Genomic DNA, 27182 nt, shown 5'->3' with positions numbered 1-27182 from the left:
AAATACAGGACACCTATTTAAATTTTAATTTGAGATAAACAACAAGTAATATTTTAGGATGTCACAAATATTGTACAGGACATAGTTATACAAAATAATTATTCACTGTTTATCTGAAATTCAAATTTAATTGAACATTTGTATTTTTATGTAATAAAGCTGGCAACCCTACCCTAATAACATTTTTTTAAAGTAACTTTGGGAAATGATGACTTATTATATACTGAGTTGAGATGTAAAATGGAATAGTTTTTGCTTATCAGCACTCCACACAGAAACAGAATATTTTAATATTATAAATATTAATAATTTTCCTTCTATACATATTAACAATTCCAAATTTGCTTTACTATTCTAGGGCACTGAGATTTCAGAATGTTATGATAAAATTATATTTTAAAATATAGAGCTCTTCTTTTGACATTATGATGCATGCGGCATTTCATTTCAATAATGGGAGAGATGACTTGAAGGGGACCAACTATTCCAGAATAAAGGCAAAATACTGGAGTTGTGGAAAAAGATATGAAAAAGGGAATGTAAGTTATCGAGAAAAATGAGCAATTGGGTTCATTGGTAAGTTGCGCTTCACTCAGATATACACTAATGGAGGAAACTCTGAACTAAAAGAGGAAATGGAATTATTTCTCTGGAGAACTGAAAGAGAATTTGTAGGATCATCTGGTAAGACCTCTTGCGGGAAACTAAAACCCAAATCGAATGCAATTAACGATGTCAGAATGGTTTCAAATAGAAGATGAAGTTTGTTCAGATTTTTAAATGACTGAAAATAAATATTTGGTTAACAGGATTAAGTAGGAAGCATGTTGTTATGGCACATGGGACTAAACTGAGCAAGCATCTACGTCTTCCTGATACAGAGTATGAAATCAGTAGTGGAGTGATGAGAATGAGAACCCTTTGGTAAAATACCAGATCATATAGCATAGCTTTAAATTATTGTAATATTCTGAGAAAGGACATGTGAAACAATGTGAAAAAGAGGCCATGCTTTAGGAATTTATAATATAAGGAGTTCAAACTGAAAAATGTCATGACTTACATATACTTAACTTTATCTAAGATATGTTTTAGAAATGATATTAAAGTGAATTTCACTATACATTTTCCCATTGATTAACATTAAATTGAGGCTGTTTTTCTTCAGAAAATATATTGTTCATGATTTTTAACCGTACATTACAAACATAGCAAGTTTTCAAGAATCACACAGTTTAAGAGTATTTTCTGATAGAACATATTATTAGAGTGTAGGGAATAGGAAAAAAAACTTATATGCAAGTGTTATAACTTCTCCTCCGCTTCTTAGAGTTGTATTACAGTCATAAAAATAGTCATAGGGCTTCCCTGGTGGCACAGTGGTTGAGAGTCCACCTGCCGATGCAGGGGACACGGGTTCGTGCCCCGGTCCGGGAAGATCCCACATGCCGCAGAGCAGCTGGGCCTGTGAGCCATAGCCGCTGATCCTGCGCGTCCGGAGCCTGTGCTCCGCAACGGGAGAGGCCACAACAGTGAGAGGCCCATGTACCGCAAAAAAAAAAAAAAAAAAAAGTCATAAAAATAATTTTACTTTTAATACAAAATCACATCATAATTGATATTAAATAATTAAGCTCTACTCTATTAAAGCAGCTGAAACTGTGAAACATTTAGTGTCTGTTTGGGGCTAGGTCTACACTTAAAGAATAGGGTGCTATAGTTAGGGTAGATTTGTATAACAAGAATATAAATTTAAAATGTCTCAAGTACCCAAATGCATCAGCACAGAAAGTAGGGAAGCTAGAAGATAGAGAACGTCAGAGCCATTCAGGTTGGTTGGCTGTAGGAAAGGAAGGATCCCTATCTCACCATCACCACCATCACCAACACTGGAATTATAGGAAGCAGTACTCTTATATAACAGTCTAATCTCGTCTGCTAAATACTGTTGGTATCCCCATTTTACAGAGAGCTGAGGCTTAGAGGACAACGTATGCTGCACATAGTACACATATGGAGCACAGAGCACTTGTCCGAACCAGTATTCGTCCACCAGATTTGTAACCACTACTCCATGCTGCCTCCATGCAATTAGACCGAACACAATTCAACTGCTCATGGTATTACTTAAAATAGTGTGCAATGTATAACTATTGCACCTCGTGGTCAGTTACCACTGATCCTAAAATGTTCTGCGTGTTAGAAATATGGCCCTTATTTTTCAAAATAAATATGTATTTCTCTTTTTGCCTTATAAGGTTCTCAACAGGAAAAGAACCTACATGGTTATCATGCTTGAATTAAGTTTTAAACTAGAATTAATTTCTTTTCAAGAAAATAACTTTTGTTTGCAGTTACAAAAGGACGTTAAAGCACCAGCTTTCTCTCAGGGTCCAGGATGAAATTAGGGGGAAAAAAATCAAATGAGAGAAAAATTCAAATGTATATAAGGGAACTTAACTGGTTCTTGCTACCAACATTCTATAATTTGTCATGAGAGGGCTGCTTAGTAGACGTAATTTCCTTCTCTCTTCATAAGGCATTGTGGCAGAGCAATTTATGATACTACACTGACTACAGGTACAAGGAAGATGTGGTAGAAGGGATAACGAACTCACTAATGTGAGGTGAAATCAAAATCAGTCTCTAACAAGAGATTACACATTAACTACTCTGGGGTCACATTAAAGTCTTCCAGCCAGTGGTTCGTGTATTTCTAGCAAGGGAAAAATAATCTGACAGATAAACTAGGAGTAAGGACGAGTAGACTGTGCCAAAGAAAAGCTAGCTAAACTAGCAAAATCCGATGAACTAGGAAATGTCTGTGGTCAGCTATACCTTATATATCTGTTTCTTTCAACCGGAGAGGAAAGAAATTTAGAAATTAATGTGGGGGATTGAGTACTGAGTGCCTTTCTCATTTTCCTGCCTAAGATATCTCAGTAAAACTGAAAGAAACATATGGTGTGAGGACATGCGCCACAGGGCTTTTTGGAAAAGTAATTTAGACTCTGGATCACACGTTTGTATCATGCTATGTTAGCGCACTTGATTATGGCTTATGAGACTGATGACTGCCTCAAGCACATTTATCTTCTAAAATGCTTCCTGCATTCATTTGCATCCTTCTCTACATATGCATAATAATTTTCATGTGCATTTGCTTAAAATTAGGTCATATCTCTGAGTGGTTGACCATTTCCTATGTAGCCGGCAATTTTCTCTACAAGAGCATCTTAGAATTAGACAAGGTCTTAGAGAAATTGTGAGGAAATCAAATATCCTGGAGGTAATTACATTCCCTAGGCTCTGACATTCCAAGTGAGGCTGGAAGACAGACCACCTAGTCAAGCCCTATTTTACAAGTGAGGAGGAGATAACTCGCTTTATCAAGGCCACAGAGACCTTAATGGGACAAGAACCATTTCATCCAAACTATTTTCCCCATTTTTGTTTAAACTCACTTTCTGGCACACATTGACTCAGAATTGCCTTGAAAATGTTTACCACTTTCCTGTTCATCTAATTCAACAAAAACCTTTTTAGCTGAGAACTATTTGCAATGTACTTTGTCAGGCATTGTGGGGCTAGCGAGCAGTAAGAGTCAGGAAGATCATAAAAGAATTATGATTATCTTTTCTGAATGTCCAGAGAGAGTATATCTCTGTTCAGAATCTGTAATGTTTTGTAAGTTAGAGGACAATTCACAGGTTGGTTGATTTGCTAAGAAAATTGGGTTCAGTTAAGTGAAGGGCTGTGAAAGACAAAGTTTAGGTTTGAGCTAATTGTCAATAAGAGATCATTTTAGTTTAAGAAACCTTCATAGCATCTTTGATAACACCTATAAGAATATTTATTGAGCAATTATTCTATAATTATCCGTTTAAAATCTACCAGAATTCAAGCTCCATGAGGCCACACTGAGCTCAAACAATGCTGTCAGCACTGAGCAGAGTGAAGGTGCTAAATAAAAATTGGTTGATTGAGAAAATATCTAAAAATCAACAAAGCAGAAGTGTGTGGACTAACTTTATGGCAGAAATCCAGAAGACATTCTTGAGGAGCAAAGAGCAAAGAGCATCATCACAGAAGCCCAGACTTAGACTAGGGAATTGACCTTGGAAGTGGGAAGGAAAGGATGGGTCCAAGAAAAGTTTCAAATGAATACTATAATTTGCTGACAAAGAAAAAATAAGAGTGAAAGGGAAGAGGAAGTCTATGTTAACTTGAAAGTTTGGATCTCTAAAGAACAGAGATACTGTTGATAGAAAGGAAGAATTAAAATAAAGATTAAGCAGATTAAGCATAATGGAGAAATATAAAGTAGCTGCTAAAAGTGTGAGATCTGTAGTCAAATGGGATAGGTTCATCCCAGGTCTACCTCATAGTAGCAGTATGAATGTAAGAATTATTGACTTAATTTCCCTGTCGCTGTAAAATTCATCTCTTAGAGATGAAAGATCGTTTCTACAAAAAAAGCTTAGCCTGGTTTTTGGCACACACGAGGCATTCAATAAATAATGTCTATTTCAAATATGATAAAGTTTGGTTTCAGATATCTTAATTTCACAATTTCGGTTCTGGATTGCTTAATTTCACATCTTTGTACACGTGAAAGAGCAGGGATTAAGAAAGCAGTGTGAAAAGCATGAGTGTAGCATTTATAGCAGAAGCCACTTGAACCATGACTACTTCAAGGGAGTGGTGCCTGGGAGAAAGGCCAAACTCACAGGTGAGCTGAGGAGAAGGAAGATGAGATCAAGGAGACAAGAAACAAAAAGAGATTGAAAGCAATATGGTTTCTCAGAGTATACGGGAGGGGAAAATAGCAGATGAGGGTGGAGGGGTGCAAAGCTACATGTATTAGCAATTACAAATGTATGCGTGTTCTGTATATAAAATACACTGTAAAATAATAAGCAAAGTAGAAATAAGTAATTTGAGGGCCTTCTTTGGAGACATGTATTTTATAGTCCTATGGTATTTTATAATCCTACGGTGCCTCTACTCATTGCCTCTTTTCTTGCTACCTTCTACACACATTTTTCTTTTTCATTCCAAATGTAATTATTTATTCCTTGCTTGTCATTGTCAGTTCTTAACAATAAGTAGGCAATATAACCAAATGTTCAATAAATTGTGGTGTGATTGGATGTTTTAGCATGGCGAGAGTGTTTTGTTGAAGAGAGGGCAGTGCTACCGTGATAAGCTGCCTGCTGATGTAAATACTTTATGGTTTTATGACAGGCTCACAATCTACCAACACTATTTTCAATTCAATTCGTGTGAATGAGGATTTTAGAGAAAACAGCTGGCAGGAGAAACACGTGACATTTAATCTTGCCTGAGAACATGAAATTCTTTACAAGGCTATATGTATAGGTGTGTGTGAAATGTGTATGCTTGTATCTACTCACAAAGGTTATATAGGGAGCTGTATTTTACAGAATCTGGGCCAACAGATAGCAGAAAACATCACATTCCTTGGCATTTTTCTGTAGATACACTTGACTGAGCAAATAACTCGGTGAGTCTAAAATTCCGATGAAAACATTCAACTGATTGCAATTTTTGAACTAAAAAGCTTTTTTTTCAAAATGAGAACCTGAAGTCATCCTTAAAACAAACAAAAAACCCTACAATTAATATTGTAAGTTTTGATGGATTCAAAACTACTACCTGTGAATAAGATACTGAACACTGATAAAATGCAGAACTTTGCAGCTTACCTTAAGAAATCAATACATGACTTTTTAAAAATGATTTTAAAGAGAAACAACAATATAACTGAAAATTGATTTATTCTAATTTTATATGAAAGGTGCCCAAAGTTGCACAAAACAAGATATATAATAAGGAAAAAAATATTGATTGAATTTGGTCACGACCATGACAAGCAGAGAAAATCAAGATTACCCTAAAATTTGCCCAGGATTACCAGAATATAAAATCTGTCTAATGTCCAAATGTATATAATGGCAATGGTGGTTACATATTTAAGTTGGAGTCGTAATCATTTAGAAATGATTTGCCTTTTATTAATAAAGAGCTTGCCTTTTTATTTCCACTATCAAAATTCATTTGAATATTAGTTAGCAGAGTTGCTGAAAATCATAGTCTACCAGATATTTCTTGTCCTTGTATTCTTACCTTTGCTTTTATCCACACACTGATTTTTACACAACTTTACTATTTTAGGACCCAATATCCTTCTCCATACTTGGCTACGGGCAGTCATCAGCAGTTTAAAAGAATTGCTTTCTCTCCATCAGCCCAGACCAGAGGGAAAGCTACAGGCTCTTTTTTTTTTTTTTTTTTTTTTTTTTTGCGGTACGCAGGCTTCCCACTGTTGTGGCCTCTACCGTTGCGGAGCAACAGGCTCCGGACGCGCAGGCTCAGCGGCCATGTACGGGCTCTTTCCTGAAGTCTGATTAGATAGAGTCCTTGTGGCAGCCACAGAGAAGATTCAAAATCACACAGAGACACAGACCACACAGTGCAAGCACCTCACCTCCCACTCTGTCTTCTGTTCCCAATTCAATTGGAAATGAGTCTCTTCTTTCCACTGCCACAAGTCAAGCCCCCATATTTCTCACCTGTATTTCTTCAATAATCTTATCATCGTCTTTTTGCTTATCCTTGCACACGACAACTCGGCTGACTCACCACTGGCAGAGAAATCTCACAAAATGGGACTGTGTTGAGAATCCAGCCATTCTCAGAAAGATTCAAATGTACTCAAGTCCCTCACAAATGAAGTACCAACTTGGCATAAGTTCCATGGCGAATGGCTGCCAGTTATCTGATGAGCCTTATTTTGTAGATAACCATATAATTTATTGCTCTCACTGGGAAATACATTTTCAGAGTAAAAGGAGTGCTATTAACAACGGGGCAAATCGGGACATATGGCCACCCAGCTCTCCCTGTGATGTGTCAAACTCAGAACTGCTCTTCAGTCACAGATTTTACACACAATGCCCTGACTTTCCCTTTTCTGAAAGTTTAAACCCACTGCTCCTTTTGCCTGGAAGATGGCTTCCATCTGTTTCTCTCTACCCTTTGAGGTCGATTTAATCCCCACGTCCTCATGGAGACTTTCTCAATCTCTCAAGAGGACAGGCTCCCTTCCTTCTTTCTCCATCCCTGGCCCCAAGACTTCATTCTAGGCACTTAGCCTGCATTATGTTCCTCTGCTTTGTACCTGAGCTCTATGTGCTTGGGTTGGCTCCGTACTTGACCCTAAACAACTTCTTACTCATCTTTGCATATTTCTAAACACCAAGCAAAAGTCCTTGTGTATAGCAAGCATTTCAAAATGCAATCACCAGCTGATAATTAAATTGTGACCCTTAAAAATTATTTATTTAGTAATGGCATTAACCCTAAAGAGGAGGAAATTCATAAACCATTTGTGACAACCAAAGATCTTGAGTCATTTAAACAAATTCAAAATCACTCACCCATTTCTGTATCTAAAAGATTTTCTCAAAGTACATATTACACACCCAAAGTCCCTTAGAGAAGGTATATTCATGTTGTCTTAGAAAATTTTTCCTGAGACTTTCACTTAAACCATTCTATATGCAATGATTTCTATTTTTATTATAGATTAGTTTATTAGAAAAATAAAACCTAAGTATTAAATAAAATTAAAACCCTGCATCACCAATCTCCCTATATCCTAATGCTATTCTATAGAGTTAACAAGTTTGAACAGGTTTTATTATTTATTTATCTATTTATCTATATATTTTATATATCTAGTTATTTATTTGCTGCTGTTTAAATAATGCACTTGTATCTCTTGAGTTACCAATTTTAGATTATATTTGTTGACTACTCACAGTAAAAGGTGAGTGATTGAGGTCCTTACACAACTCCCCTCTCTATTGCCCATCCTTAAGCACCTCTCAATTTTTAAAAAATTATATTAATACTATTTTTAATTTATCAAGTTTATAATATTTACATTCACTTCAGTGGATAAATTAACATTTCTGTGTTTTGTTCCTAGATTCCTTCTAAGTGTAAGACCAATACAGAAAGCAATTTCAGTATTATGGCTACTAAATATTATTCCCTTCAGATTCATCCAAGTATCATGACTGGACTCACAGAGAAGGGATAAATATAATTATTAAAATCCTGCCTTTTAAAGGGTAATTAGACACTAGGGTCTAATGTATCTTTTACAATTGCTTTTAAATTTTCTTTGTTTTTTTCTAGGTCATATGCGATTGCCAATGTTATCCATCTCATATCAGATATGCTTTTTTATTTTGTTGGATTATATCTAGAATAATTCATAGATAAGCTACGTAGGCACCAGGTTTTCTGAGCCACATTCATTTTTAGCCTCACGTTGATTGATAGTTTGGCTGGTTCTATAGTGTTACTTTTCCCTCAGAAAGTCTTGGCTCATTGCCTTCTAGAATCCAGGGAGGCACATGAGGTCCAGTTTTCATTCCTTATAGGAGTAGTCCCACCCCAACCCCCAACCAAAAAAAAAAAAACTCATAGAATGTTCTCTTGGTTAGTAAAATTTTACTAAGATGTGTGCCCCTTTCAGTTTTAAGAGCTGCCTGTCTTCAGTTTGTGAAACTTTTTTTTTTTTTTTTTAGATAATTTATTCCCCTTCTTGTTCCTCTTTCTTCTTCTCAGATGTTTTTTAGATATATGTTGGGATCCTGGGTCTAGCTTAATGTGTTCTAAATGTGCCTCATATTTTCTTTTTTTCACTTTTCTCTTTGGTTTTACCTTTTATTTTATCCTGCAGATCATCACTCTGGTCTTTAGCCCTCGCCACCCCATGTTTAAGATGTTCAGCTTTTTATTTTCACGTTCATAATTTTAATTACTAGGGTCATTTTCTTATTCTCTGATTGGTCTGTTCCGTGACCACCTATATATATGTGTGTGTATGTTCAATATTCTCTTGAATTTTTTCTTGAAGAGATGCTAATTAAAATTCTATTTAAAAAATTCTCTTACATTTTCTGAATCACCTCTGGCTTTGTTTTTATTGTGTGTGTGTATGTGTGTTTGTCTTTTTAAATTATGCTATTGGGCTTCTTCAGCTCTCATGACATCTTTGGTTGTTGATGTATAATTATGATTGAAGGGTCAGGTTGATTGATAAGGATTACTGGTGGGGTACATTTTCCTCGGATGGACCGGCAGACTATGGACCTGTGTAAATTAGTGAGTTTCATCTGACTGGCTTCTCTTAACGATGCATGGATACAGGCAAGCAAGCAGACTGGGGACCCACCCCTGGAGAAACTTATTCTAAGAGTGGAGAAATTTATTATAGTTCTATCTTGTATAGAAACTGCATTTCCTATTTCCCACCTGTCTATGGCTGTCTGAAATAAAATTACTTCAAATTCTGCTGTTTTCCTTCAAATGCCTTGTGCCCACACTAGGAGCATAAGATAATCTCACCATCAGATAAGTCCTCTTCTTTAGAGTAGAATTCTGTAATTTTAACCTAAACTCTCTCTACACGTAAGGTTAGAGCAGAAGGGAGAAGCGAGGGGACCAACTGGCCCAGCTATTTTGAAATTCAGCTCTTTAAATAATTTTCCTGATGGTTACTTCAAGGCCTGCTTCAAGTCTTCATGTTGACTTTAGGTTTAGGAATTATTTGGTATTTTCATAGTAAGAATCATTTATGTCTCTTGAGCTGTTCTCTCCCTCTTTTAATTTCTCTGTAAGTCAGGCCCATTCCACCTTTATTTTTCAGGATTTTCTCAAATTGTTTTACCTACTGTTGGCTCCAAAAATATACAGGTGTAACTTGTTTACTGCACTTTATTTTGTTGCAGTTTGCAGATATTGCATTTTTTACAAATTGAAGGTTTGTGGCAACCCTGCATCAAACAAGTCTGTTGGCACGGTTTTTTCAATAGTATTTGCTCACTTCATATCTCTGTGTCATATTTTGGTAATTCTTGCAATATTTCAAACCTTTTCACTATTATTTGTTATGATAATCTGTGATCAGTGATCTCTGATGTTACTATTGTAATTGTCTTGGGGTACCACGAACCACACCCATATAAGACAGAGAACTTATATCGATACATGTATGTGTTCTGACTGCTCCACCAAGCAGCCCAGCCATTCCCCTGACTCTCTCCCTCTCCTCAGGCCTCCCTATTCCCTGAGACACAACAATACTGAAATTAGGCCAGTTAATAACCCTACAATGGCCTGTAGGTGATCAAGTAAAAGGAAGAGTTGCAAGTCTCTTACTTTAAATCAAAAGCTAGAAGTGATGAAGCTTAGTGCAGATGCCATATCGAAAGCCAAGAGAGACCAAAAGCTAGATCTCTTGTGCCAAACAATTAGCCAAGTTGTGAATGCAAAAGAAAAGTTCTTGAAAGAAATTAAAAGTGCTACTCTAGTGAATACACAAATGATAAGAAAGTTAAACAGCCTAACTGCTGATATGGAGAAAGTTTTAGTGGTCCCCAAAAAAGATCAAACCAGCCACAACATGAAGCCAAGGCCTAACCCAGAGTGAGACCCTAACTGTCTTATATTCTATTAATGCTGAGAGAGGTGAGGAGGCTGCAGAAGGGAAGTTTGAAGCTAGCAGAGGTTGGCTCATGAGGTTTAAGGAGAATATTGGAAGAAGATGCCATCTAGGACTTTTCATAGCTACAGAAGAGAAGTCAATGCCTGGCTTCAAAGCTTCAAAGCACAGACTGACTCTCTTGTCAGGGACTAATGCAGCTGTTGACTTTACGTTGAAGCCAGTGCTCACTTACCATTCTAAAAACCCTAGGGCCCTTAAGAATGACGCTAAATCTACTCTGAAGCCGTGCTCTGTAAGTGGAACAACAGAGCCTGGATGACAGACAATCTGTTTACAACTTGGTTTACTGAATATCTTAAGCTGACTGTTGACGCCTACTGCTCAGAAAAAAAAGATTCCTTTCAAAATATTACTGCTCATTGACTATAAACCTGGTCACCCAAGAGCGCTGATGGAGATGTACAAGGAGATTAATGTTATTTTCTTACCTGCTAACACAACATCCATTCTGTAGCCCATGAATCAAGGAGTAATTTCGACTTTCAAGTCTTACTATTTAAGAAATATATTTCATAAGGCTATAGCTGCCATAGATAATGATTCCTCTGATGGATCTGGAAAAAGTAAATTGAAAACCTTCTGAAAAGGATTCACCATTCTAGATGCCATTGAGAACAGTCCTGATTCATGGGAATAGGTCAAAATATCAGCATTAACAGGAGTGTGGAAGAAGTGGATTCCAACTCTCATGGATGACTTGGGGTGGGAGTTCAAGACTGCAGTGGAGGAAGTAACTGAAGATGTGGTGGAAATGGCAAGAGCAGTAAAATTAGAAGTGGAGCCTGAAGAGATGAACGAATTGCTACAATCCTGTGTTAAAACTTTAATGGCCAAGGAGTTGCTTCTTATGGGTGAGCAAAGAAAGTGGTTTCTTGAGATGAAATCTATTCCTGGTGAAGATGCTATGAAGATTTTTGAAATGACAACAAAAGATTTAGAATACTGCATAAATCTAATTGATAAAGCAGCAGCAGGGTTTGAGAAGATTGACTCTGATTTTCAAATAAGTTCTACCCCGAGTTAAAAGCTATCAAACAGCATTGAAAGGAAGAGTGAATCAATGAGGCAAACTTCAGCGCTTTCTTATTTTAAGAAATTTCCACAGCTCCACCCCAACCTTCAGCAGCCGTCACCCTGCTCAGCCAGGAGCAATGAAAATCAAGGCAAGACCTTCTACCAGACAAAAGATATGATTCTCTGAAGGCTCCAGATAATAGCATTTTTTTAGCAATAAAGTATTTTAAATTAAATAATGTACATTTGTTTAGATACAATGCTATTGCACAGTTAATAGACTACAGTGTAGTATCAACATAAATTTTATTCACGCTGGGAAACCAAAAATAGCTCTGTGACTCGCGTTGTGTTATTTGCTTCATCATGGGGTTCTGGAACCAAACCTGCAATATCTCCGAGCTATGCCTATAATGACCCTCTCTCTCTGTCTCTCTCCTTCCCTCCCTCCCTTTCTCTCCCTCTCCCATCCCCCTTTGCTTCCCTTATTTTCTTTTCCTTTTCTTTCCTTCTTCTTTTCGCTTCATTATCACCTTAGAGGCAATCGATATATATGTTTGTGCCAGCCCGTATCTTGAACCAGAAGCCAGACTAAGTATTCTTTATATTTCTTTTAATGATGCAAATAAATCTGCTTTGCACTCATTTTAAATGGCCTGGAATTTATACTAATATTTGGTTAAATATTTCTCTACACTTTGGGATGGGTGGTACTAATCCATGTGATACTGTATTTAGAGATTTAAAAAAAAATTTCCCAACCTAAAAATGTATATATGGTTACAGCCAAAAGGAACTATTTGCTTGCAATCTGCTCTTCCTGGCACCCTGTGTGCTCCAAGAGATATAAGCAGCTACTGAATCATGGAAAATGCAATTTGAAGTTACATAAGTAAATTAGTCACTGTGTTCTGTACTATGAACAGTCTGGGATGTCATTCAAGTTCTGCCTATATAGAAAAAAAATAAGTCTATTTGTATGGTATTCCTGCTAAACATTTTGAAATAAAGTCATGGTCAGTATGTCTCAGAAGATATTCACATTTTGGTCTTAATCAAATCTAGTTCTACAGCATTTCAAAGATATTAAGAAGGCCAAACCATTTTAGTGAGATATGTGAACTCTAGGACTAAATTCCCAGGTTGACTATCTAAACTGTCTAATTGATTAATTTATTGTAACCTGGGTATAGAAAATTCAAACCCTTTGTAAATTCAATTTCAATTAAAGAGAGAGAGAGAAATGTGCAAATACCACAATCTCACCAAATGTTTCAATTAAGTATCCCCAGACCACACAGCTTCATCTGAACCCCCAAAAAGTGGGATCTTGGAATCTAAGCAAGGTTCATGGAGCAAACATTTCTTTGTGCTGTCCAGTTAGATAGGCATCCCCCCAAAGGGTTGCCCTAAATGTGTAAGTTGGTAATATTCTGCAGCAGTAATATGTAACACAAAGGGAAGAAAGTAATAAGCCTGGCTAAGGCAGCCTCCTCTAGAAGAGCTACTCAACAGATTTGCCTACACTGTGCCCTAGAATCTCCTTAATTTCATTTTTTTCTTCTATACCTTCACAAGCATATCATTTTTACTGAGTGCATAAATTAGATCCTATAAATGTTTTCTTTTCCAGTTTTTTTTTCTTTTTCCTTTTTTGTATTTGGTTTTTCCTTCCAGAGTTGATTGTAACAGGCTGGTATGATTAATCTTGCCTGGACACAATCCACCATAATACCTGAAATAGTTCTGTAACCTGAGATTCCTTTAAAGGAATCAGCTTCAAATGACTGTAAGTGAACAAGGAAAGAAAACGCTCTAAGGTTTACAACAATTACAGACACACAAGATGGTTACTGATCATTGTTTCCATTTCCCTCCTTTCCACAGAAATGGAGAAAAGTTAGGAGACAGTTATGGGTGGTCTGATCTCTTCTGAAAATTACTTCCATTGCTATCTAGGTTATATTGACACTCTTACCACAGGTTTTCAGGCTGTTCTTTTCTCATCCTTAAAGCAGGGATTTTATTATTGTTTTCAGAACTACCTCTCACAACTCTTGTTAGAGTTATTCAACTTTTCAGTTTTAACCCAAGTATTCCAGCAACTGCTTTCTGATGACACTTTCCTCTCCTCTAGTATTTTCTGCTAAGTATATGGAGGCAGTTACATTACTGCCTCAGGAACAACACTCTCTTCTCTTTCTACCTAGTCCTTCAGATTCTTGTCTCCATCTTTAACTTTTGTAATCTTGTGTACTCTACCCTCAGGCAAGCCCCTGTGTTTGCGAAAACATGTCTGGTTGGGATGCTCCGCAGACGGCTGGAGAAACTGATGCAATTATCTGGATAATTTTAAATGCATTCAACCATTAAACAAATATTTTTGGAGAACCCATTCCGGGCACGGTTTTATGCTAGGTGTCAAGGAGATGATGGTGAGCGAAATAAAATAAGATCCCTGCCCGCGTGAAACACAGCCTAATTGTAATAACAGACAGTATCTATTGATTGCCTATTATGTGCTAAACATGCCTCATGACTCATAGCCTATAACTCTCAGCAAAACTACCATGAGGTATCTATTAATACAAAAATACACCATAATGAGACGAGAGGATTTTTTAAGTCAATCATCTTCCTGCCCTTTCCTAAATGGTATGAACTCAAGTCTGCTTTAGTTTGTGAATAGGGCTGGGCACAGATGGCAGGCAAATGCTTTATGCTGCTTTATATCTGAGTTTGCATTCCCCAGGAAATGTATTTCTATCTGCACAAATTTAGCCTCTTAACTGAATTTTCTCAGCTAGTTTAGCAGAGCTGCAGGATTTGAACCCACATCCTCCCACTCCAGAGCTTATGCTCTTCCTTACTCCACTCATTCACCTTATAATCGACAGAGTAAAAGAATAAGGGAGAGGGCTTCCCTGGTGGCGCAGTGGTTGGGAATCTGCCTGCCAATGCAGGGGACATGGGTTCGAGCCCTGGTCTGGGAAGATCCCACATGCCGCGGAGCAACTAAGCCCGTGAGCCACAACTACTGAGCCTGCGCGTCTGGAGCCTGTGCTCCGCAACGGGAGAGGCCGCGACAGTGAGAGGCCTGCGCACCGTGATGAAGAGTGGCCCCCGCTCGCCGCAGCTGGAGAAAGCCCTCGCACAGAAACGAAGACCCAACACAGCCCAAAATAAATAAATAAATAAGTAAATAAATAAAAAGAATAAGGGAGATACTTTTGACATGGCAAAGCACCTGGAAAACAGCATCAATTCTCCTTTGTTTTGTATATTTTAGACAAAACTAAGGACAGCTATTAGAATTCCTTTTCATATTTCTCCTTAAATATTTAGCAGTCCTATATCAGAATAAGTGATACTGACAAAATTTTTAAAAAGAAATGTATTTGGCCCATCATTCAAAGGAGAAAACTTATTTTTTCAGAAAAAAAAAGTTGCAGTGGGGATCACAATATGATGACTATATAAGGTTACCATTATGCCATATTCTAACTTAAATAATAAGGATTTTTATTATTATAGTATGTCATTATTGTGCAAGGGACTCTATTTACTCATTCAATAGGTATTTATTGAGAATATATTGCATGAAAATCTCTATGTTAAGAGATGCATTCATTCAGATATATATCAGACAAACATGGCTTACCCTCCATGAACTGATACAGGATGACATTTGAAGGTGAGAGGAGGTGAGTGTGAGTACAGGGAGGGGTCTAAGATAACTCCAGGTTTTGTATTTAAGCTCCTACATAGGGGCTACACGACTTATCCAGAAGATGAAAGAAGAAAGGCTGGTTTAGCACATATGGGGTGCTTGACAGTTTGGAGTTTTATTTTCTTTTCCGTTTTGAGGGTGTTTTGTTTTGTTTCCATCCTATGCTCTGGTTGAAGCACTGTGCTCCTTGGAGCTTGGCAGTGTCATAACCTTTGTCTGATTATCTAGACTTTATGAACCCAATTAGGGATGGTAAGATACGTATTTAAGAGACTTCTGCCATCCTAACAGCCCCTAACCATCCCTGGGGATTCTCTTCCTATTACATTAATTATATTTTAACTTTTTGTCTTTTCAACCCAATTAGGAAAGTTTGAGTTGGTCCCTGTCTGTGCCGCAGTGTGTCTGCCCTTCCTTCACACCACCTTTTTATAGGAAAAAAGAAAGTGCATTTAAACTATGAGTTAGTAAAATGCTGTAGTAGATACAAAGCTAATAAATGATGTCATTAAAATCTATAGGAAAAAACATGATTCATCTTGATTTTGAAATCTGAAAAAAAAGAATGTGGGAAAATTAAGTGGTGTTTTATCATTGGATGGAGACATACTTTGGAGAGCTGTCTGTCCTCATGAATGCTACAAATGTCCCTTTATAACTTGATTTTACTCAGAGGTTTTCTAAAACATCTGTCTAAATTAGTCAACCAATTTTACTTTTTATTCCTACTTCTCTTGTAATTTCAAAGAGACCTGTGTGGCTAGATGGGTTTTTTTCCTGTAGACATGACTCCGTGAAACATAACTAAATGCATACTGGAAGAAATTTTGCTCTTCCGTGTTATAAATTCTATGTCACTGATGCATAGTTACAGGATGCACAGTTCTTTTCTTCGCTTTCTCGTCTCACATCTGACTCCTCACCATCTCCCCCTGCCCTTGAGCCTGATCTTCTCCTGCCCTGGAACCTGGTACTTGCTGGTGATGACAGGCATCAGGCAGCATCAGCTGGGAGACAGGCTGCGCCTTTGTACGAGGAAGGCTCGGGGATACTGACCGACATGGTTCAGTAATTAGCACAATGCTGGACACAGTGCTCAATACGGATCTGCTGAATTAATGGCTGTGTGTGCCTCCTCACTGTTGCACACACTTCGAGCTGATAACGTGGGGTTAACTGGCTGAGCATCATAAAGGACAATGTAGAACTGACCAGCTCTTTGGTCCTCCAAAGTCAATAAAACTTAGAGAAAGCCTGCCTTTAGAGATATAAAAGTTGTACTCACTTTTAATATCTGTGCCAATAATTTTAGCAACATGAAAAAATAAACACTCTCAAACATTCTGTGTATTGTTTTGAGTAATTAAAGATACTTTGACAGAGAATAGCAGGAAGCAAATTTTAACGTGAAGTGTTAGGATGACACATAAGTGTATTACACAAAATACTTCAGTAGCAAATCTTAGCTACTTATCAAATAATAGCTCTTGATGCAAAGCTTGTCTAAATTCAGCAACTCCAAGCCTAACTACATAATTTGAGCACTTTCCAATGTTCTGAAAATTCCTAGAATTAGTGTTCCTTCTTGATTTCTTCACTCATTTCCACATCAATCATATCATGAATACAAATAAATTCCAATTAACATATTTTATAAATCTGTCTTACAGTGTATTTCTCTGACTTACTTTGATTGCACAAAGCCAAAAAAGAAAAAAGAATTCTGGCTAGCATTCAGTCATCTCTCTGGAGGCATTGATAGATCCACACCGATAAGTATGTACATACACTCCAGGTTTTCAGATGGATGTACAGCTCCCACAGGCCCAGCACTGGGCAGCCTCCAGCCCTGGCTTATTCATGTGTCCATTGCATCCTGAAACTCTTACTGTCTCCATCACTGCTCCTCAGGGGACAGCTGCAGAGTTCTTATCTGAGAGACAATGGTCATTTGGTTTTTTTTCAGTTACCTTAAAAAAAACTTACTATGATGCATGTTTGCATTACTATGAAGGCGCCCAATAGCTTGATGTAGGACCACGATTTTATTCATTCTAAAAATTTCTTCTAAAAATTGAGTCACTGAAAGAGTTCCCTGAATAGAAATAACATCTTATTAGCATTTATATTTGCTCCCCCAGATCCTTGACGTCACAACATGAAAAGTAAGAGTAGACTGCCTTTTATAAAATGTAAAGGAAGAGAAAACAAAAGAAAAGGGAGTTAGATATCAGAACTCAGGAGATTTTGTTTGGCTAAATATTTGTTGTCCACAAGAAAACAAAATAAACTTCCTATGGCCCTCTCTAGATAAAACAATATGTTAAAAAAGACAGTTCTAGGTTCAAACACAAATACAAGTACCAGTTAGGTTGATGTTATCAATAATTCACATAATGTGGACATTTCTAGACACTGAAAAACAATATTTTTCCCTGACTAGTCCAACTAACCATGTCAAAACAGACCTAATAAACTTTGAGCGACACATCCCTTCCTATGTTAAATTTACAAGTTTGATCCTAATAAATTCCCATCTGTGTATGTCAAGATATAATGTTTTCTAGTGGTTAAGTTTCGTGTCCCAAACTGTCCTACTTTATTTTCCCGCCATGAGCATGGTCCTACGTAAAATATTCGTGGACTTTCATCAGGCCATTCAAGTCAAGAAAGGTCACAGGTCTGGAACCCATGGCAAATTTGCTCTATTCAGCAGCAGGTTTGCTGAAGTACGTTTTTGGCTTTCAAAGTTGAAGACCACATTGATCGAGTAAGGGATGAATGCTCATACTAATGAGCTCTCCATGCCCTTGTTGAGTATTTTTTCCTCTGAATTAGTTGGCATTTTAAGAGTCATGTGGGACCTTACTTGGAATGTTAGAACCTATGGAATATAATGCCCCCCCCCCCCGGATGTTTTGACTTCCTCACAACTTCTGATGATGGAGGATGGAATAATCTTTACATCCTCACTCTGAGAGAAGAACTTTCTCATATGCACATTAGGGCTGAAGAGCTATCCCTTTAGAATGGTAGCATTTGCCTTTGTTTTTCAAGCTGGTTGTCTCCATCACACCACCCAAACCTTGAAAGTCATGGTTAACGTTAGTTCTCTGCTTTTCTATACATAGAAACACATACATCCAGTTCAGCATGTATTTCCTTTCACACACAGATGTTCTTTACATGCAGTGTTTTGTGTGGTGAAGTTAATGGAAGATTAGTAACAAAAGAAAATTATTTCAGGAAATTCAATTGATCTTCAACTTCTAAAAAAATATAAACTGCATTATATAATCGCCCATTGCTTCTTCTTTCATCCCTCACCACCATCCTCCACATATGGAAAAATAATAAGAATGGGAGCTAAAGAGAAATAGTACGACGGTTCAGACTGAATTAAGCCACTTAGTTTTTGCTGTTGCAGTTTGCTTCTGTGACTAAAACCATCATAATTATTAAGGAATAGCTTTTTCTGAGAGTAACATTAGAACCGGCAAAGGAGGCATTTGTCACACACTGAGAAACCTCTGGAATAGCTCAGCCCTGTGAATCACGTCTGCCCTTTCTCCCTTCCTCTTTTAACGTTTGGAAAACAACAGTTATGTTAGTCGATAACAGAACTGGGAAAAGGGACCCAGAAAGTGATGTGAGCTCTGTCAATCTTCCACCTTGCCAAGGAGGACACATTAAAGTGTTTTTCATGGAAAATCAGCCTTAGTCAACACATATTCAGAGCAAAGTGACCTTGAATATATATATATAAACACTGAAGCTTCTTGAGAGAATATAAGTGAACGAAAAAGAAAGAAGGGAAAGCATCCTAGAGGAAGAAGTTAAATCCAGGAAAAGCGTTGGCAATGCATTTCTTGCCACTTACCTTTTCTGCTGACTGGGCTGTACCAAAAAAGATGGGGATGAAAGCTAACCAAATGATGCAGGTGGTATACATGGTAAATCCAATAGGTTTGGCTTCATTGAAAGTCTCTGGAACTCCTCTTGTTTTAATGGCATAAACAGTACAAGTTACCATCAAGAGGATACTGTACCCTAGTGAACAAATGAGCGAGAGATCAGAGATGTCACACTTGAGCACTCCCCTGGCGTTCTCCGGGTCTAGAGTCCGCTGTTCTCCATAGTCAATGATGATGTGCGGTGGGTCCACAACAAACCAGACACACACTCCCAGGAGCTGGATGGAGATCAGGCTGAAGGTGATCACCAGCTGGGATGCTGGACTGATAAACTTGGGCGCTGTGACAGATTTCTTCCCCTGCTCAAATATTCGGTGGATTCGGTTCGTTTTGGTAAGAAGGGCTGCATAGCTGAAACACATGCCGAGTCCTAGGAAGATCCGTCGGAAGGAGCAGATGACTGTATCTGGTGCTGCAATCATTAAAAAGGTGATTGAATAACAGAGAAAAATCCCCGTTAGGAGCACGTAACTAAGTTCGCGTCCCGAAGCCCTCACAATAGGTGTGTCGTTATAGCGGACAAAGGTCACGATCACAAAGGTGGTGGCGATGATTCCCAAGATGGCAACGAACACAGGCACCACGGCCCAGGGGGAATGCCACTCCAGTTTGATGATGGGGATGAGCTGACAGCCTGTGCGGTTGATGTTTGGTCTCTGGTCCAAAGGGCAGAGTTCACAGGAGAGCTCATCCACCTGGTAGTTGTAACCTTCACAGCGCTCGCAGTGCCAGCAGCAAGGAGCTCCTTTCACTGTTTTCTTCCTCTCCCCGGGCTTACAGGGCAGGCTGCAGACAGACGCCGGGTGAGTGTGTTCTCTGTTGGCCCACTGCATGTCTTCCACCTGTGGGTATAAAATATTAATGAGCCTTCCATTTGTCCCCCGTTTATAATATCCTAATCCTAGCCACAGGTTTGTAATAAGTCACTGAATGCTGACAGTACAGTTTACCATAATAAGAGCCCAGAGTTTCTTTCCCTAATATTGACTTTATGAAAGTGCTAAATGATTGGGTCCAATAAATCATTCACATCATCAACTTGATGAGTGTCATTACGTTCCATTTACCTCCTTGGTGTTGACCAATCTGACATCTGGAGAAAGATTTATTGGCCCAAACAGTTTTAAAACAGAAAAAAAAAAATAAGTCCCATGGAAAAACGTGTTAGAGCTAAGCTCAGATATAAATGCCAGAGTCCCTGAAACACTGGCTAGGCTATAAACACACATAGAAATGGTGATCCAAGTCTTTCCACCATATCTGGGGAAATTCAAATCTCACTGCGTCAATTTTGAAAGGAAATGGCAAAATTAGCTACTTTAATCTCTGACACTTCTCATATTAATGTTTTTGCCTGTTTAAGCTTAAAATTCACTTATTCCCTCACTCTTGCATTTTCACACTGTGGAAAAGACCGTGCTGAGTGAGATAGCTTAATGGTTATGTTTTCCATTGAACAAAAGTAGGCTTAAAGCAGTGAAATTGGCACAAATGAGCGAGTTCCCCTGCTGAGATCTCTCTCTGCTTCGGGGCCTTAAAGTTCCATCATACTCTTTTGAATTAGATCACAGAATACCTCTAGTAAAACAAACTTGTTATTTTAAGGGAATTTTGCCAACCATTGACCTCTTTCCTTAAATGTGTTTACTAAAGGTTCTGGACCCGATTCCAATGTGAGGGGGCAAGGGAAGTGGGGTTTCCCACACCACCAAGCAATCCTTGGACACCAGCTGGGTGTCCTACAAGTCAAATCAGTTCTGACAGTATCACCTGGAAATAGCATCAGATCCCACAGAATGCTAACAGGACAAACCAGAAATTATGGATCATAGGAGACAACTCATTATGAAAAGCTACTACTATATAAAAGGTAAGCTCTATGAATGGAAGGATTTTGTTCACTGATGTGAACAAACAGTGATCGACACACAATTTGTCCTCAAATATTTATTGAATTTGTGAGCAAGGAAGGACAGGAAGGGCACCCCTGAGGAAGAAGGAGTCAACTTGGAAGTACTGGCTTCTAGAAATAAAGTACAGCTCAAAGAGGCACAGAGAGGAGAGCTAAAGGAATGTTTAAAAAAATAAAACAAAAAACTTATTTTCCCAAGACCAGCTCTATAAAAACCCCAAAGAAAAATTACCATTTGCTGTGATAATCTGGCTTCAAGATGGCCCCCAATAACTTTACCTCCTGGAACCATGCACTCATGGAGTCCACTCCCACTTTAAATAGGGCTGAATTATGTAAACAATAATATATTCCAGAAATGACTGCATGTGGTTTCTGAGGCTAGGTCATAAATGACACTTTAGCCTGTGCCTTGTTCTCTCTTGGACTGCTCACTCCTGGGAGAGAACTAGACTGTCATGAGAGCTCTCAAGCAGCCCTATGGAAAGGAGCTGAGGCTTCTTGCCCACAGTCAGCACCCACTTGCCATGCATGTGAGGGAGCCACCTAGACAGTGAATCGTCTGGCTCCAGTCAAGCCTTTAGATGACTGCAGCCCCAGCTGACACCTTGACCGCAACCTCGTGCGAGACCCTGAGCCAGAACAACCCAGCTGAGCTGCTTCTGAATGTCCAATCTACAGGAACTGTGTGAGATGATAAGTGTTTTATTGTCGTAAGCTGCTAAATATGGAGTTATTTGTTACACAGCAATAGGAAACTAATGCAGCTCAAATTAAGCTTACTTACCCATTCTGTGACCACCACCAGTATAGTAGTCTACTGAGAATCTACTGAGAAGGTAGTGACAACTATCTTATACCAAAAACATGCCCCAAAGTGTCTAGTGTCAGCAATATTCTATCATCACTCTTAAGGTTGCCTCCCTTTGGGGAACTATGTGACTGAGCTTGTTCTCATAAATAGATCTATTGCTAAAGGATGCTTTCCTTTCTCGAATGTGGGGTGAATAGTGGAGGGCAGAGAATTGTAGCCCCGAAGTTCAACACTTGCTGAGGGCTATCAGATCTCCCCCAGGTGGAGTAGATAATTCATGCATGTTTAATTTCAAATATCCTCCCTTGAGAAAGTAGATGGTAATTCATGTGTCCTAAGGGCACTCAAGACTATTAGCTCTACCTTGTCTCTTCACCACAAAGGAAAAGCAATCTATCATAACCCTGTTAATTTTCTATTAGGTTTTAATGATTTAGAAAAGTTATTTTATTTATGTATAAGATTCCATTAGGTAAGAAAAAAAAGTTAAATTGAAAGTGGCTTCTCTCAAAAATATTGAGAAAAATGAAATGCTCCACTTGAGTGGCTAAAATATTGATTTTATGCCCTAATGGACTCTTACATAAGATAATAAAATACTCTCTGTGAAGGTTATGTTTCAAAGCTAATTATTGTAAAACCAAAATTGCATTTTGTTTGGGGCTTCTATAGATTTATAATGTTACCGTTAAAAAAAAAAAGGCAGTAAAAACAAAAAAATCTCAGAAACATTAAACTTCAAGTTTGCTAGAGACCTTAAAGGTCAGCTTGTCTACCCACATGTCTAATTCTTTAATTCTCAATACACTTTATTTTCTATAAGGAAATAAGACTTATTAACAAAGAAATATATCCAAATCTGATAGGCCTCATTACGGAGGATGAATATTCATCATTATAAGCTAAGTACTATATTTTCTTGATCAGTTTCCTGAATACTGAACTAGTGGAAAAATGTTTTTCATAAATAAAAATTAAAGTTATAAGATAATGAAAAATACCACAAGTTTTTAACAGTTGTAAATTTTCTTTAGTAAAAACGGTATAGTCAAGCCATATGTGTTACATTTCTTAATATAATGGAGAAAATTTACGTATGTTTCAGTAAACATGTTAAACATACATGACTACATTTTCATCAAGGAATCTATTTATGTATAACTGTACTGTGTTTTGATGTCATAGTTGAAGTCTGGGAACCAACCAATATCCACCCCAAGGAAGAACAAGTAGCGAACACTTGAGTCAGGATCTTATAAATACATTAGTATTTGAGACACATAATTTATTTTGGATATGTTGCTAAATTAAAAATACTACTACTCGGGCTCCCCTGGTGGCTCAGTGGTTGAGAGTCCGCCTGCCGATGCAGGGGACATGGGTTCGTGCCCCGGTCCGGGAAGATCCCACATGCCGCGGAGCGGCTGGGCCCGTGAGCCATGGCCGCTGAGCCTGCGCATCTGGAGCCTGTGCTCCGCAACGGGAGAGGCCACAACAGTGAGAGGCCCACGTAATGCAAAAAAAAAAAAAAAAAAAAAAATACTACTACTTGAGAGTACATTAAACGTCCTATTTTTCACAACTGTGCTACAAAGCATCAACAAATATCATTCAGCTCTCTTGCTTTGCTATATGAACAAATAATACCATCTTTCATAATGTGTAAAAAGAGAAGCCATATCTGTACATTTAAAACATGTGTCTTCCTCTCCTTTGGCATTATTCTGATATTAGGATGTTTTCTGTCTAAAACATGTGTTCTAACAAATGGATGATAGTTATATAGATAGACCTTCTAGGGATAAAACCATAGCCCATTCCTGTCTTGACAATGTTCACCAATAGTGATTCATTCTGTAGGCTCCAATCCAGTACATTTCATAGAATGTGAGCCATCAGCTGGCTTCTGCTGTCAAATTCTACTATTACTGCAGACAAATATACCAGCAACCACAAAACCAGAACTTTCTGGGTGAATGTGCTTACATTTTTTCATCTTTAATCTTCCCAGACCAATCAACCTAGAGTAATGCTTCATAAATTAAACACATTATGTTTTATAGAATAATTTTCTTCTGTGTAGTTTTAATAACTCCTGAAAAAAAAGGACTATAAGAATATTTCCCAATTAAATGCCCCACTATAATTAATCATTTCCAGTATTCACTACAAAATTCTCGCTCAATTTAATACCTCTATTACCGTGTTTTTCCCACATGTTAAGTGGTATGTTCAATGTTATGATTACTATACATGTGGGAAAATTTTAAATATAACATTTAAAGATAATTGATATCTAGTCATACTGTCCTTAACTAGCTCCTTTCATCTTGCTCTATAAATAAGCATAGTATTATAATCATTGTGGTGACTAGTTTGCCACTGCAGTATTCAAAAACCCAATGCTTCATCTGACTTATGTCACAGCAGATTGTACATGCAAACATTTCCAGTGAAACTGGGCATCTTTTCAAAGGTTTACTCGTTAATGTCCATATAGTCAATAGTTTTAACAAGTGCACTTAATTAGCATGAGTATTTAAAATGTCAAAATTTGGTATATTTTGTGAATCATACGATTCACATATGAATGACTACACATTGCACAATTAATTTGATAATGCAACTCAAAATACAGTTTCTCAATATATTAGTATACACATTCATATATATAGATATGTTTGTATACAGATATATATTGCCTCAGTAATATTCATCCTTTCCTTTGGGTCATGCAAAGCTTTCTACTTCTGTTCAAAGTGGTAAGTAGGTTTAGTGTCCTTTGAAAAGATAGTATGTGTGAGATGATTCTCAGATTGAAGTCCTAGTTTTATGTGATATTACAGACTACATAACCTTTACAAATGCAAAGACTACTCTTATTTAAAAATACAGTTTAAAATTTCATTTACAATAGCATCAAAATAAAATACTTAGGAATAAACTTAACAAGTAAAGTGCAAGAGTTTTTTTAACTAAAAACTACAAAATATCATTTCAAGAAAGTTAAAGAAATGAATAAATGAAAAGAAATTCCTAGTTCATGGATCAAAAGATTTAACATTGCCAAGATGGAAATACAAAACTGATCAACAGATTCGACATAATCCCTATTAAAATCTTATCTGGCTTCTTTGCAGAAATTGACAAGTTGATCCTAAAATTCATATGGGAGTATAAGGGACCCAGAATAGACAAAATGATCTTGAAAGTGAAGAGTGAAGTTCGAAGATTCACACTTCCTGATTTTAAAACTTACTACAAAGCTGTAGTAATCAAGCAGCATGATACTGGCATAAAGATAGACTAATTACTGAAATAAAATTGAGAGCCCAGAAATAACCTCTTATATGTATGGTCAATTGATTTTTGACAATGATGACAAGAAAATTCAATGGAGAAAAAACAGTCTTTTCAACAATGGTGCTGGGACAAGACATGACACCAAAAGAATAAGCAACAAAATAAAAATAAATAAATTAGACTTCATCAGTATTACTTTTGTGATTCAACAGATGCCGTTAGGAGAGTGAAAAGACAACCCACAGAGTGGACAAAAATATTTTCATGTCATGTATCTGATAAGGAACTTATATCCAGATTTTATTTTTTAAAACTCTTAGAATTAAACTGTTAAAAAGGCATACAATCCAATTAAAAATAAGCAAAAGAAATGAAGAGACATTTCTCAAAACAAGACATATGGGTAGTCAGTACGCACATGAAAAGATGTCTAACATCGTTAGTCGTAAGAGAAATGCAAATCAAAACCATAGTACCCACTAGAATGGTCATAATAAAAAACGCAGACAGTATCAAGTGTTATTGAAGATGTGGAGAAAGTAAAACCCTTTACATTGTCGGTGGCAATGTAAAATGGTGCAGTTATTTTGGACAACAGTTTGGCACTTCCTCAAAAAGTTAAGCACAGAATTGCCATATGACCTAGCAATTCCACTCCTAAGTAATTTTAACCTAAGAAAACTGGAGACATATGTTCTCACAAAAAATTTGTACATGAATGTTCATAGCATCATTAGAGCAAAAAAGCAGAAACAACCCAAATGTGCATAAACAAAATGTGCTTTATCTATTCAACCAAATATTAAAAAGAAATATTATATGCTATAAAATAGATGAACCTTGAAAATATGCTAAGTGAAAGAAATCGGTCACAAAGACCATATAGTGTGTGGTTTTTTTGTTCCTTTGTTTTTTTTGCGGTACGCGGGCATCTCACTGCTGTGGCCTCTCCCGTTGCGGAGCACAGGCTCCGGACGCGCAGGCTCAGCGGCCATGGCTCACGGGCCCAGCCGCCCCGCGGCATGTGGGATCTTCCCGGACCGGGCCACGAACCCGTGTCCCCTGCATCGGCAGGCGGACTCTCAACCACTGCGCCACCAGGGAAGCCCAGTGTGTGATTTTAATTTATATGAAATGTCCAGAATAGGCAAATCCATAGACAGACAGTAGATTGGTGACTGCTAGGGGTTAAGGAGGGAAGAGAATAGAGAGTTACTACTCAAGGGTACAGGATTTCTTGGGAGGTGATGAAAATGGTCTAAAATTAGTGGTAATGGATACACAAGTCTGTGAATATACTAAAAGCCACTGAATTATGTATTTTAAAATGGGCAAATTTTATGGCATTTGAATTATCTCAATAAAGCTGTTACTTTTTAAATATGCAAACTATGTTGATACAGTCAGGAAGTATTTATACTCAGTCCTTCATTTGCTGTATAAAAAGCCATATTGCATGTTCTGGACAAGGTTCGATGTGGGGATTCAACAGTGACCAAGACATGGTTGCTGGCCTCCAGTGACAGTGCAAGTGGGGAAAGAGATAAGCAGAGGGCCAGTCACAGTTCAGTATGAAACTCCCCAAAAAGAAAAGGGGTGAGGAAATGGTACTGCTAAAAGAGGATCCAGCAGGGCCACCAAGCATAGGCTTCAGGGATGTGTGAACAGCAGCCTGAAGGATGTATAGGAGGTGAACCAGGGAAGGGGATCTCAAGCCAAAAAAGAAAAAAAAAAAGACGTCAAGATTCACGGGTAAGAAGTCATAACAAACTGGAGAAACTAAAGGTATAAAGAATAGCAAAAGTATAAATAAAAGCACTGGGGGAATT

At 37.6% G+C, this 27182-nt stretch overlaps 1 protein-coding gene across 3 annotated transcripts in view; it reads right to left on the bottom strand.

Moving 5' to 3' along the window:
- The window catches only part of GRM8 (glutamate metabotropic receptor 8), a 775007-nt gene that overhangs the window by 86867 nt on the left and 660958 nt on the right, over positions 1 to 27182 (bottom strand). For all 3 annotated transcript variants that reach the window (XM_049714479.1, XM_004265482.3, XM_049714478.1), the window contains exon 9: positions 19231 to 20166. In XM_049714479.1, the coding sequence (XP_049570436.1) occupies positions 19231 to 20166 (936 nt within the window). The remainder of the gene's footprint in view (positions 1 to 19230; positions 20167 to 27182) is intronic.

The sequence above is a fragment of the Orcinus orca genome, chromosome 9 (assembly GCF_937001465.1).
Source record: "Orcinus orca chromosome 9, mOrcOrc1.1, whole genome shotgun sequence".
In the NCBI taxonomy this organism is placed as follows: domain Eukaryota; kingdom Metazoa; phylum Chordata; class Mammalia; order Artiodactyla; family Delphinidae; genus Orcinus; species Orcinus orca.
Note: the sequence above shows the minus strand (reverse complement) of the source record. Positions and strands in the feature narration are given on the sequence as shown.